Source organism: Rhizophagus irregularis, chromosome 13, assembly GCF_026210795.1.
Source record: "Rhizophagus irregularis chromosome 13, complete sequence".
In the NCBI taxonomy this organism is placed as follows: domain Eukaryota; kingdom Fungi; phylum Glomeromycota; class Glomeromycetes; order Glomerales; family Glomeraceae; genus Rhizophagus; species Rhizophagus irregularis.
This window is the reverse complement of record NC_089441.1, coordinates 4,038,319-4,052,911: the sequence shown is the minus strand read 5'-3', so window position 1 is coordinate 4,052,911 and position 14,593 is coordinate 4,038,319. Positions and strand designations below refer to the sequence as shown.

General features: G+C 27.1%; 4 protein-coding genes across 4 annotated transcripts; 3 read left to right on the top strand and 1 right to left on the bottom strand.

The window, feature by feature from the left end:
- Window positions 1-6,814: 6,814 nt before the first annotated feature.
- On the top strand, window positions 6,815-7,459 carry OCT59_005499 (uncharacterized protein; the record flags this gene model as incomplete). Its single annotated transcript, XM_066138401.1, has 3 exons — window positions 6,815-6,914; window positions 7,035-7,264; window positions 7,442-7,459. The coding sequence occupies 3 exons, from the start codon at window positions 6,815-6,817 to the stop codon at window positions 7,457-7,459; spliced, it is 348 nt and encodes a 115-aa protein (XP_065997539.1).
- Window positions 7,460-8,198: 739 nt separating this feature from the next.
- Window positions 8,199-8,486, top strand: OCT59_005498 (uncharacterized protein; the record flags this gene model as incomplete). The annotated part of the gene is made up of 1 exon (XM_025322043.2): window positions 8,199-8,486. One exon carries the CDS (start codon window positions 8,199-8,201, stop codon window positions 8,484-8,486), a length of 288 nt encoding a protein of 95 aa, XP_025167285.1.
- A 403-nt stretch (window positions 8,487-8,889) lies between these two features.
- OCT59_005497 (uncharacterized protein) lies at window positions 8,890-10,626 on the bottom strand (the record flags this gene model as incomplete). The annotated part of the gene is made up of 6 exons (XM_025322042.2): window positions 8,890-9,250; window positions 9,318-9,428; window positions 9,516-9,660; window positions 9,734-9,924; window positions 9,998-10,466; window positions 10,546-10,626. 6 exons carry the CDS (start codon window positions 10,624-10,626, stop codon window positions 9,153-9,155), a joined length of 1,095 nt encoding a protein of 364 aa, XP_025167284.2. The 3' UTR covers window positions 8,890-9,152.
- Window positions 10,627-13,224: 2,598 nt separating this feature from the next.
- On the top strand, window positions 13,225-14,326 carry OCT59_005496 (uncharacterized protein; the record flags this gene model as incomplete). Its single annotated transcript, XM_025328279.1, has 3 exons — window positions 13,225-13,813; window positions 13,888-13,978; window positions 14,050-14,326. The coding sequence occupies 3 exons, from the start codon at window positions 13,225-13,227 to the stop codon at window positions 14,324-14,326; spliced, it is 957 nt and encodes a 318-aa protein (XP_025167283.1).
- Between the last annotated feature and the right edge of the window lie 267 nt (window positions 14,327-14,593).

The window sequence follows — 14,593 nt, the reverse complement described above, 5'->3', positions numbered from 1 at the left end:
TAATTGATCAAAGAAAAATTTACGACAATCAACTTCTGGTATGGAATGTAGACTAGATAACGATGATAAAAGAGTTATTGTAAATATACTTAATAGTACTTTTAGTAAGTCAGAGGGAAATTATTTTATTAAAAAATAGAATTTATGGAGAATCTTTATTAGGTAGAAGAGATTTGGAAATTCGTAACTGAGGATAAAAATATTTTTATACTATTACTCGTTCACAGCTGGCTTACTTCGATTTTACAATGTACAAATACATTACATTTCAACTAAAGGTAAATTCTTATCCAAGCATAGGGCAAAGTTAACAACAATTCTTCTCCAAAAAAAGTGTCCACGTGTGTTGGATTGGTCATCCTATTCTCCTGACCTTAACCCCATAGAAAATCTATGGGCAATAATAAAGAAAAAGGTAGAAAAGAGGGCAAATCACAAAAAAACCGGTTGGATTATATGATTTTTGTCAATTATTCAGTCAGAATGGGATAATCTTAATCCAGACCTTTTATCGAATTTATGTGCATGCATGAAAAAACGTTTAGAAGAAGTTATTGAAAGGAAGGACGTATAATTAATCATTAAAATTTAGTTTTATTAACATGTGGTATCATACTAAATGTCATTAAAGTTTTATGTAAATAAAACAAAAATTGGCCGAAAAATTCATAACTTTAAAATTATCATTATTTTCCGCCACTACTGTAATTCCAGCTGAATGTCATAATGCTCAGCCATTTCGGGACATTTTTTCGTGGTTACGCTAGGAAGTCACAAAGAAATAATGTTGAAAACTTAATTTTTAATAAATCATTATACAAATAAAACAAATATAAAAATCTTACTTTCAAATTAAAGCGTAAATAGTTATATACGCATATTTTTTTAATTGTTAACAATTTTAAAAAGTTTGATCGTGACTTATTAATGTTTTTTTTCCTACGCACAATTTGAAAACCAACTACAAAATTCAGAACAATTACAAAATTCAGTTTTAGTTTATGAGTTAAATTTTGATATTATTTATCAAAAGATCATATATTGACCTATAATTGTTGTCCTTAGAATTGATAATAATACCAACGAAAAATAATTATTTTATTAAGTTGGTAACACTCACTTCGATTTACGATTATTATTTTGTGTAAGAAATTTATGTTATTATGAAAGGCGAAAAGAAGTGACAGGGACGGTTAACTTTATAGACTCATCTTGGCGTACCCTATATATAATGACGTCATCATCTAAAAATCTACTATAATAGTACTATGGGTAATGGGTTTAGTTTATTGACTAGTTTATTGACGCGTTTTTTTAAAGCTTTTACAGTATCTCTATTTGTATAGGCGCACAAAGTATTGCGGCTAAAAATTACGTCACATAAAATGACTAATAATGAATTGGTGACTCTGTGTAACTTTTTTTTCGCGTAAATAGATTTTTTATATACCCCCAACTTTCGCCTTCTTTTTCCACACGTTCGTATCCTTATCCTCTTTCACTAGGAAGTCTCTGTGTACAAGAAAACTTCGTTCGATTATATTTATGCAACTCCTCCTTACTTACTCCTTTATTACCTATCTTCCTCCTATACCTATTTCGATCCTTCTTGTTATAGGAATTACTAGATTCCGCTAATGTAGCTTCCGGTTAAAGAAAAAAGAAAACATGAAAGAGAAGACAAGGAAAGTGAAATGTTAAAGAAAAGAGAAGACAATAAGGGAAGACATAAAAGAGACGACATGAAAGAGAAGACATGAAAGAAAAGACATGTCTGAGTGCAAAGTGGCTTATGAGACTTTAAAAAAGGTGTGTTTTTTTTTATTTTGCAAAGTGAGTAAACTCCTAAGCAAAGTAAAGAACGGATAACTCATTGAGTCGGGGAGTTCCTATGTTTGTCTTAGGAGATTACTGGAATTGTTTGCCTGGGTTGGTGAAGAGTGAATTAAATTTTTATTTTTCAAAGTGGGTAACTCCTAAGCAAAGTAAAGAACGGATAACTCATTGAGTCGGGGAGTTCCTATGTTTGTCTTAGGAGAATTATCTGATTTTTTATTATTCTTTTATTTTTTTTTATACTTTTATTTTTTTTATTCTTTTATTTTTTTTTACTTTTTTTATTCTTTTTTTTAATTCACTTATTAACCAACTTAAGCAAATATTCTAACTTTGTTATTGGTAAAGTCTGCTGGTTCTAGAAGAGGAATTGGCTATGTCTTCTTTACCATTAAATAAAAATTTGGCACACTATTAACAATTTCTTCTTTCTTATAATAGGTAAATACTGAAATTTACAACACTTGGAAATTTTTAAAATTATACTTAATTTTATTAGAAATACAGTATGTTAATATGATTTATATAATTTTTTGTTAAAATTTTGCTAATTTACCAGTAACTCCTTTGACAAATATTCATACACATTCAATATTTCTTGCAAATTATCTAATAGTAATTAAAGATATTGAATTTAAAACTTCTAGAATTGTTTTTTTACAAATTAAGTCTTGAATTAAAAAATAAATGGTCGTATCTAATAGTTTTTTACCTTCATAAAAATTCACCTAATTTTAAAATTAACAATAATAAAATTTTTTTACTTTAAATTTCTTTAAAATATAGTATAAACAAAAATAAAATAAAATCATGCCAAATTTTCTGAAAATTTAACCTTTACAACTTTTTATATATCAAGTTTTCTATAAATACAAGATCTATACATCCATACCATTAATATAAATGGTTGTTAAATAATTATTACAAACTGTGAGTTAACAATGTTTCAATATTTCAAAGATCCAATACAATTATAAAAATGATCAAAATAATCAGGTAGAACTCTGCTTACTTATAATAAAGGTCACCGTAAAAAATTAGCCCTTTACTAATAGTTTTTACCTTACTTTTTTCTTGAATTCTATTGGTTAATTAGTTAAAAAGAAAAAAAATCATAATAATGTAACATAAAATTTCCTTTTATAGTAGGATCTGCAAAGAATTTTATATAGGATTTTTACCTTAGGCCTGGGGGTGACCTATCTTATAAGTAAGCAGAGTCCTAATCAGGTATTGGTAAAATATTACGCAAATAAAATATGCATTTTGACTTAAAGCTTAAAATTTTAAAGTTCTTATTAGGCGGAGAATATAAACTTTTAGTGAATTTTATTAAAGTCAATATTATTAAATTTCAATAAAGTACCTATATACTGTAGTATAATTTTACTAACAAATAATATTTTGTACTTTCTGACTTTTTGAATACTTTATTGTTTTAACCTAAATATAAATAAATTTTGTTAATCGCTGCTATGTAATTGTAATACGTTTTAAAAAGCATCTTTTTTTTTAAAAAAAAAAAAATCTTTTTTATTCTATCTAGACATAAAATTGAAGTCACATTTCTTAATCCAATATAGAAGAATTTATACTTACTGATAATATAATTGAACAAATAAAAGATTTTGACCATAAGAATTTAACTGAAGAATAAAGTTTGTTAATTGATAAGAGGCATGCCAGAAATCAGCTGATTTGAAAGGGGGTGGGGGGAGTCAAACTTCAGATCAGGTATATATATATCACATGACATTTATATATTTAAATATAAATATAAGTAATTTAATTATTTTTATATAATTATTATAATGCAATTATCTTGACTTCTAGTAATCCAATTTTAATAAACTTTTTTTTAATTTATAGCTCTCATTTAGCTCTACAAATCTAGCTTTACAAAACAAAAAAAAGTTTATTCAAATTGAATTACTAGAAGCCAAGATATTTGTATTTACATTATAATAATTATTATAATGTAATTATCTTGACTTCTAGTGATCTAATTTTAATAAACTTTTTTTTAATTTATAGCTCTCATTTAGTTCTATTAATCTAGCATTACAAAACAAAAAAAAGTTTGTTCAAATTGAATCACTAGAAGCCAAGATAATTATATAATACTAATTATTATATATAATCATATTTAATATTTAATAGTAATAATTTTTTTAGCCAATCAGATTCCAACCAGGTAGGGGTGGGGTTAGGGCTACTAATTGAGAGAAATCAGCTGATTTTTGACATGCCCCTAAGTTAATATTAAATAAAGAATTAAAAAAACTTTACTAAAAATGGCCAATTTTTTGAAATATTTTTATAGACTTAGATACAATGGCTTTCAAAACAATTGTGCAATTATTTTGTAAAATTTTTAAAATATATCAAGATATATTTAAGGTATTTTTGAGATTAAAATATTAAAATAATATCAAAGTTAATTATATTATAATAATAAAATAATAACAAAAATATTAAAAAATTATTGTGATATTATTTTGAGTTATTTTTATAGACCTAGATACAATACAATTACAAAATAATAGCAAAAATATAATAAAAACATTTTGATGTATTAAATGTATTTTTGTAGTATTTTAAAATTATTACAAAATCATTTCAAAAAATTGGCCATTTTTAGTAAAGAACATTATAAGTATTAAGTTTATGCAAAGAATTTAAGCAATCTAATATTTCTAATTATTGGTGTTGATGTAAATTTCAATAAAATTTCAAAAATTGGACTAGTGGAAATCATAAAGTTGATAAGTTTATTCAAAAAATATGACTTAAAGCTACATATCATTCAGAAATTTTAGAATGGATTGAATCTGATAGATTTGAAAATATTGAATACTTGATAAAAGGAGGATTTGGAACTATTTATAAAGCAATTTGGAAAGATGAATGGATAAAAAGTTGGGATTATGAAAATAATAAATGGATAAGAAGTAAATATTATTATAGTGAATATGAGAATTTTCCAGTTGTTTTAAAATGTTTACATAATTCTCAAAATATTACATCCGATTTTTTAAGAGAAGTATATTACTTATTTTGTATATAATTTTAAGATCATATTGTCCTATTATAAGGGGCGTGCCAGAAATCAGCTGATTTGAAAGGGGGTGGGGGGAGTCAAACTTCAGATCAGGTCTATATATATCACGTGACATTTATATATCTAAATATAAATATAAGTAATTTAATCATTTTATATATAATTACTATAATGCAATTATCTTGACTTCTAGTGATTTAATTTTAATAAACTTTTTTTAATTTATAGCTCTCATTTTAGCTCTACAAATCTAGCTTTACAAAACAAAAAAAAGTTTGTTTAAATTAAATTACTAGAAGCCAAGATAATTGTATTTATAATTTATATTATAATAATAGTAATTATTATAATGCAAGTATTTTAACTTCTAGTGATCCAATTTTAATAACCTTTTTTTTAATTTATAGCATTCATTTAGCTTTAAAATTCTAGCTTTACAAAGCAAAAAAAAGTTTGTTCAAATTGAATTACTAGAAACCAAAATAATTATATAATACTAATTATTATATATAATATTTAATTCGTGATCTGTCAGTGAACCATAAAATTTGACTATTAAAAGGCGGTGATAAGTTCATATATATTTTTATCAATAATTTAGAATTTGCGATTCTGGAAAAAAAATATGGGATACTCGCCTTCTATTGGTCATAGAGATATAAAATCATTACCATTAAATACGTCCCGATGAGACGGATCTGATGAACCAAATTTTATTTTCTTACGACCACTAGATGATGAGTTATCTTTAAAATTTTAAAATACTAAATTTTTCTTTTTTTCAAATTCAAATTTTCAGCTCTTATAAAAGTGTCTTTTGGTGCTTAAAATTTTTACCGGTCTTTTATTATTAAGATAGCCAAATGCATATTTTTATGCCTATAATATTAGTTTTCATATAATATTTTAGTAATTTGTACTTTGCATTGGCAGAACTGTAGATTCCGTGCTATTAGTAAATATATATATAACTTTTACCGGAATTTAATAGCCAAGTTTTATGGTTTACTAGCAGATTACGAATTAATATTTAATAGTAATAATTTTTTTAACCAATCAGATTTCAATCAGGTGAGGGTGGTGGTTAAAGCTACTAATTAAGAGAAATTAGCTAATTTCTGGTATGCCCCTAAATGTTAAATTATCTATTAATAATTATTATTATAGATTCTTTTTTTTTAGATTGAAATCCATAAAATGTTATTTTCAGAATATGTAGATAATATATTATAGTATTATGGTATTACTAAAGATCCAGAATCTAGAAATTTTATGATAGTAATGGGATATACAATAGATAGGATCCCGGATATCTCTTATAGAACTCACAACTGACTTTTTGCCAAAAAAGACCCAATTTGGGAATTTGCTCTTTTTTTATTTTCCGTTTTTTGCGATTATCTTGGTGTCCAGTGATCTGATTCATGCAGATTTTTTTTATTTTGTAGAGCTCGATAAGAGCTACAAAACCAAAAAAGGTTTGTATAAATTGGACCACTGAATGTCGAAATAATTGCAAAAAACTGATTTTTTTTTTGTGTAATTTAGGTCAATCTGCGAAAAAGTTGCCACTGAGTTGTATATGTAATGTTCGGGATTCTCAATAGATGGTAGTTTAAGACAACATTTAAATAATAGTTTTAATTCAACAAAATAGGAAAAAAAGTTGAAGATTTTACGAAATATTGTATAAGACCTTACTTGTATTCATTAAGAAAGATTAATCATCGTGATATTCATTGTAGTAATATATTAAAATTTAAAAGGCAGCAGACTTACTTTAATTACTGATTTAGGATTATATTAACCAGTAAATGTAAAACCATTCCAAGATGAATGTAAAGAACTATATGAAGTATTACTCTATGTAGCATTAGAATTCAGAAGTTTTAAGAGGAAAAGGATACATTCAAGACAATGATATTTATGGATTTGGAATTATTGCATAATGAAGTCTGTACAGGGCTTTCTCCTTATCATGATATTACTCATAATAAATTCTTAGCTATTAGCATTTGTCAAGAACTTAGGCCAAAATCAAATTATAAAATTTCCAATTAATTTTAAACATAATTAGTAAACAATGTTGGATCCTTTAAAATGACTTAAAGCTAATGAATTATATGATTTATTACAGGCTTATATTCTTCAAGTACATATAATAGTGATTATAAAATCAGTAAACAAATTGAAAAAGCAGATAAAATTAATGAGAAGTTAACTTTTTCTTCATTATTATATACTGAACCTACTCTTTCGTATACTACATATCCTCAAGCATTTTACGCAAGTAGGCTTTTAGATTTTAAAAATCTTTCAGAGCCAAAAAATGCTATTATTAACAAGGATGATTTAGAGAATATTCAGGTAATTAATTTCCTAATTTGCTTTACAAAAGCATTTTTTTGTATATAATTTTTTTTTTATTATAGAATCAATAGAAGCAATAAATTTTACTAAACTAGGCCTAGGTATTTATATTTATTAACCTTTTATATGATTTATTTTATTAATATTATTTAATAATTTATTTTTCACTTATAGATAAAAGCAGCTGAATAAAGAAAGGAAGGGTATAAATTTCTTTAATCATAATTATTAAATAAAGTATAAATTATATGAAAAATAAATAGAATGAATTGTATGTAATATGTTATAAAATTGCAACAAAATAAAAAATTACATTGTATTTTATGCTAATCTTTAAATATTGTAAAGTTATCCAACTCAAAGGGAGGTCAAAACCCCATTATGATCTGGTCCAGATTTTTAGTTCGGTCAGAAAAAATCTAAATCTAAATCATTAGAAAATGATATAATGAAACGTTGTGAGTATATTAATGTTAATTTCCATTGATTTTGTTAATGAAACAATTATCAAATAAATTTATGGTTAAAAATTGATTTTTTCCAATTAGAAAACAACTTTTAAATATAATGGAATATTTATAAGTGGCTTTTTGTATTATACTGTATATTGGATAAAAAAATAAAAAATAATTACTTTTGCTACATGTGAGTTAAATACATTAAATATAAATTTTAATAAAAGAGTAAAGTGTATGTAACCTTACATAATATTTATGAAATTTGATGGTTTCTCATTACAAGTATAATTTACACCACGTATAATTTGCCTTTTTTAACTATATATTAATCTTCAAAGCTATGTTAATACTACAAATCATCAATATACGGAAAAACAAAGTGACAGCATCGTGGAATCTTCAAGTAAAGAAGAGTGGATGTGATTAATAAACATAGGAGTGGAGTTGAGGAAGTAGTAGTTCCATTAACGGTAATGAGTAAGAAATTACAAAAAGACAACATTACCACAGATGAAGTCATGAAAAGCATTAACGACCACAGAAAGGTACAACGAAAAGAAATCAAGAAAGTTCCTTATAAGAAGTTCGAATCACCACCATTGTCTTCTCCATTAAATCAAAGGAAGGCTATTGTGGATTCAAAGTATGAGGAACTAAGGGAGATTTTTGAAAAGTGTGGAGAAGAGATGGAGTGGGAGAAAATAGAAAGAGTTTTGAAAATATTATGCAGGCAAAAGAAATTTATAACCTCTTCAATTTAAGAGTCATTCAGGCGGCGGAGTCACATGATGTGATACAAAGATATATAATGACTTTACAAAGCGAGTTAAAGAAAAGAATTGTGAGACGGATACGAAGAATATAAATGAAAAGAGGTGACTAAAAGTCCTATGGGTAAGGAATATTCGAAAAAGTGGGGAGTAGATCGGATTTATGATAATTACTCACGATATGTATAATTAATGTCTTCTTTATTTTTTTTCCTATAAATGATTAACATTAAAAAACAATAAATACAAGTTCTTATATTCTGAACTCTTAACATTTGATTATACGCTTTTTATAGTTTCGCAGAAAAAATAGCAGATAATTGCAAGATTTCAAAGAAACAAGTATTCTCCTAGCACCCATAAATAAAAGAATTTATTTATTATTTTATTTTATTTGGCTTTTTTTATAGTAGTCTAAAATCGGCATTATGAGTATAGTATGATATTATAAAATTTCAAATCTACATTGTATAGATAAAAATAACCATACCATACATACAACGGAAGTCATATCATACTCAATATCGTTATACTGATAAGTAAACTGTTGAACATGGACTATTTGGTGGTATGTCCAATTTTCCATACAATAATTAATTGTTATATTAAATCTCCATTATATCAACATTCTTTCATAATGATCTTAAAAAAAAGTATTCAAATCCATCGTTTTTCGTCTTCATACTTTTTATAGACGTTCTTAGAAAAATCATATGGATGCTTGGGATCATATTCATCCGACGGAGAGTAATTAACTAAAAATAAATTATTATGATTTTTAAATAAAGGACCAATTATTTTAAACATGATCATAAGACTTACTATGTTTTTGCAGCTCCTCTAAGCCCTCGAAAAATATAGAATTTTGAAACAGATGTACTGCAGCAGCGCAAGGTAGGATTAATGTCAAACTTGTAAGGAAAAGGGCCATACCTATTTGAACATATTTAAATTTTAAAATTTGAATAAAAGCACTAATAAAAAATGATCCATTGACCCATTGACTGAAAGTATACAAACCAAGCAACAAAATTAGATAGAAAATTTTTGGTTGAATAACTTTGGCAAGTGTATAATAGTTATAAATTCTACAAAAACAGTATAATATTTGTAATATGCTAACGAAATAGTGAAGGAATAGGCATATTTTCGATGCTGTTCGCGACTTTTTAAGTGTAAAAATTAGATTGATATAACACATAAAAAGAATAATATATGTATGTATTTAGTCTACTTACTCCTTTAAGCATCGTAAATATATTTATTGTTGGTAACAGCAATGACCAAGGTATAGAATAAATAAGCAACCATTCATCCACATGATAAATTTCAAAAGCCCACCAAAAACACCATTCAATGATAAGGAGATCACAAATCAACAGATTAAGGTGGCTACAAAGCAATATCATCCTATAGTATTTATGTCCAACTATAAAGAAGCGCAAAATTTGAATTTAATATATAGTGTCACGTGTTAAGACAAAATGAAAAGTTTGGCTTACGTATTAATTTATCATTCCCTTTGTTAGCTACGAGAATATATTTATTAAATTTTTTTCTGTAAACTTTAAAATGATCGAGAAATGTTTCCTTTTCTTCTCTATCGCTCTTTTCTACTATGCTAATGAAAATTTCGCGGTCTTTACTATCTCCATTGAGTCCATTGTCAATTTCGCGGTCTTTACAATCTCCATTGATTCTAATGCGTATTTTAATGTCTATGTGTCGCTCTGTTATACCATCAAAGTATAAATAAAGTATAATTAAAGAAACTACAATATCAATTATAACAATGCCAAAGAAAAATGGTCTAAAGTCGAAGTTCAAACTCGGTAGAATGTTCCATTGATTCTTAAGGATATTGGGGTGAAAGTATTTTCTGACGAAATGATAAAGTAAAATATATGCAGAAAATTTAGAGGAATTGCTGACAAGAAATAAAAGGAAAATGTGGTAGGATTCGAACACCATCTAAAAAAAAATAGAAAAAATAATAAGGATTTAATCAAAATAATCCAATTTGATAGTTAAGATCATTAAAAATACTTACAGCCATCCTTGCAGACATATTAACAATTATAAAAATTATGATAGCATCAATTGTAAATAAAACCACTCCTTCATGTGTCATAATTACAAGTAATGCGAAAGCAGCCAAAAATAAAGCGAACTCAAAAAAAACATAACCTATACTTAAATAAACGCGATATTCTTCGAAAATTTTTTTTAGAAAGTTTGAATCTTTCACGTCTTTATCCATATTAATATCACGAAACTAATTAAGAAATTAAAAATAAATGTTTTGAAAAACGCCCAATCCGTATTAAAATAATATATTTATAGTGGCTTAGCTGGTCAAAAAACTGTGAGGCGGCTTCTATAAGTGAATGAAAGCTGTGCAAAGTTGACGGGACAACAACTTAATTTCTTTTTTTTTTTTTGTTTGAGAAACGTTATACTAACATTTCTATCCCTTTTTTTTTGTAGGCTAAGTGTTTCGGCCTTGTGAAATTCGAAATGGCAAAAATGGCGAATTTCGAAACGGTAAGTTTCGAGACGTTTTGTTTTGTTGCAAAACTAAAAAAAAAAATTTTTTTTTTCTTTGAGAAACATTATACTAACATTTCTCTTTTTTTTTGTAGATTCGTTTCGGCAACAAATTGGTTCGAATTGAAAACAAGAAGTGGAAGAACTCCTTATAAAATTTTATCTAAATTCCGTGAAAATGAGCCTTTCATGAAAGAAACATGGAATATAAAACACGGATCAACTTTTTTTGTAGACTTAGATAGCCAAGAAATTTTGGTTAAACCGGTTGTGGTATCCAAATTAATTTTTTGCAAAAATAATTTGGGTAACACATGATTTAAACCGGTTTTCAAAATGAAACCTCTTTCCAATAGAGAATGAATGATTTGACCGCATAATCAAAGCCAAAATATTCTTTTTGATCAGAGTTTTAAAATTCCAATAAGATGCATATAATTCTGAATGGGTAAAAAATGCAAGAACATTTTAATTTTTGTCTAACAAGGAAGTTGCAATAGAATCTGTTGAATCTGAACTGCAAAACAGGCCAATATACGCAAGCAAGCTACTTTAAATAACTTACACATCTTTTTACAAAACAAGACCAGGAAGAGTTAAAAATTATCATTAGCTCGTGCATTTTGCAGTGGTAACAATAGCAAATCTAAACAATAAATGATGAAAATTATTGAAATATGTTTTCTCTTATGATTTAGAAATTGCGCGATTGTCAATAGTTATATAAAGAATCATTTCAGGTATTGAGTCTAATAGTATATTCGATATAACGGATATTCAGTTTACCGGAACTAGCCTAGGACCCGAGCTATACATAAAAAGGTCAGGGCAGGTTATTTGGTTATTTGCGTAGAATAAATGTTAAATATTTGAGCCCAAAATCATGTAGATCATGTCCTATTTGGATAAAGCCGACCAGAATTACATAGTGCCGGCCCTGAAGAGCTAATAGTAAAATTTTTTTAACTGCACCTGGCCTCTATATATATAGCTCGGGTCTTACTAGCCTTAAACTGGAACTTGCCAATAATAGCAATAAAATTACAACGAGCAAATAAGATCGATGCAATAAATATTAATTTCGGGCGGAACTATAAAATCTTAATTCTGGGTAAAATTTACAGATATAATTATTAACTTAAAATAAAAATGGAAAGTTTAAACAGAATAGATTAGTTATTATATTTTTTGTAAATTTCGATATAATGGATTTTCATATGATTTTATATGAATTCCGTTATATCGAAAATATTCGCTATATAACCGGGAAGTAACAGATATTGAATGATGGTATATACACTGGTTACCTCATACCGTCGAAGAGGCTTGTTAAATATACCACTTGTCTTCTTTTGGTATCACAAGGTATAGATGTTTGGAGGAAATGAATACGATAGTCCTCAACACAAAAGCGGTTGGTAGTTGCACTTTAAGGTGTTAGACCGTGAGCTACTCTGAGGTTGGGTTCAATTCCCAATCGACTTTGGCGTTATGGCATGCAGTCTTATTTCAAGTTGACCTGAGCTATAGGAATAATAGGATGCTCCTGTTTAAGTACTTGTCCTGGTAACAAATTATTGGGTAATTAACGAACTGTAATGGTGGCTGTGGGGACCAGCGACCCATGCAATCTAAGTGGTGGCTTAAATATTATTGCGAGAGGTTGGTTTAGTTATAGAGCTGCGACCCGTTACCCGAAAACCTGGTACCGGGTCATGGAATAGTGGAAGATCAAGTTGATTTGAGAATATTACAGATTTTTATATAAATTAACACCTAGAGTATCAACTAAACTGTTTCTTTTTCTCTTTATTATAAGTCATATTCAATTTGACAAGATGTTTGGTTTTCCAAGAGAACCATTTCTTTTCAGAATAATTAGAGGGATATTCCTAGTGGCGTTCGCCACTGCGTTTATATTTTATACCATAAATATTTTCTATAAACAACGAAAAAATTTTGATCAATCAAACTTAACCATTTCCACTTACGAAACTATTAGTGACATTCCAGGTATATGACATATATATACTTCTCAAATTTAATTCATTATTTATATTTACAGTATTAATTAATATTATTACCAGATTTTTCATTATGCTACACAGGTATCGTTTTTTTAATTTAAAGTTACAAAATGCCCAAATAAATCTACTAATACACATAAATCTAAATAGATCCAATGCAATTTCCTCCCATTGCCTCAAATAATATCACCACTGATTTTAATATCAATACTGATATTACTTGCAGGATAAGAAATGAAAAATGTGATGCGACTGATGCGTGTTTGTGTGAAGATTATTTTGGCCGGATATCTAATGAAAGCTGGACAGATAATTGTTGGACTTTTTCACCATTTAAATCATTCGATCCTACTAAACGAAATGAAAAAAAAGAAATATCTTACCTTGATAGTGTAAATGGGTCAATTATTTTAACTATTGCGAACAGATTACCCCCTACTGGTAATTATTTTGCAATCAAGTTTAATTATGCCTTCACAAATGACTCGACTCTACAATATATGACTCCCAATCTGTACCCATTCAACCGAGGAAATTTAATTTTAATTGAGTTTGGTATTAAAATAAGAAAGCGCTATGACAATCTTTTCTCGAAAGCATATGGGTTTAAATCTAAACTCATAAATGCAACTGCTAATGTTGTAATCAGGGAACTCCAACAACAAGCAGAAAATTCTACCATTTTAATAATTAAACCAAAGGATAATTTAGTATACACTGAGGAAGAAACTTTTCAATATACTAGTAAATATATTTGTTATTTATTAACTTTTTAATTCATCCATTTATTTACGTGATAAAATCATTTTCTCTTATAGTTGGTTATATTATTTCAAGTTTGGGTGGTTTCTATAGTGCAATATACGGAATTTATGTTTTATTTTTTGGGCCTGGAAAACAATCTCCTTGGTAAGATTAATCAAGCCAACATATATATATCACAAACCGTATGATTCATTGTTCTGTTACTTTAATTATAGGGGCCTCACACAAAAATATATGTGTTGCTGGGATATTCGCCGAGAGTATGAAAGAAAACTGGCTAAACGATATGTTTCTGAAGCCAATATTCCTTTGGTTGATCCTTTTCCCTATAAAGACACAGACGAAAACAGACTAGGAACAATTACAAAAGATAGAATTGAGAGACTAGAAACTATGTTGGAAGAATGTTATCTTGATGCAAGTTATTTTAAAACATTAAAAGGTGTGGTTAAAGCAAATGAAGCTTATAAAAAAGAATATGGACTGAAATAAAATAGATTATTTTTGACTTGTTAGTTGTTAACGCTTACATAATTTATATAAGTATGATTTTAATACAACATCTGAAAATAAAATTCCAACGTAAATTTCCCAAGAAAATGAAAAATGCACATTATTTCTGATATGTACTTAAAATTGCTTGTTTCCTGTGTTAAATAGATCAGTTAATCTGCTTTAACCTGTTTTGTCATTTCTTGATTTTCATTTATTACATAATATGACTCCATGAGCGAATTCTAACAATTGAGATACGCTCTG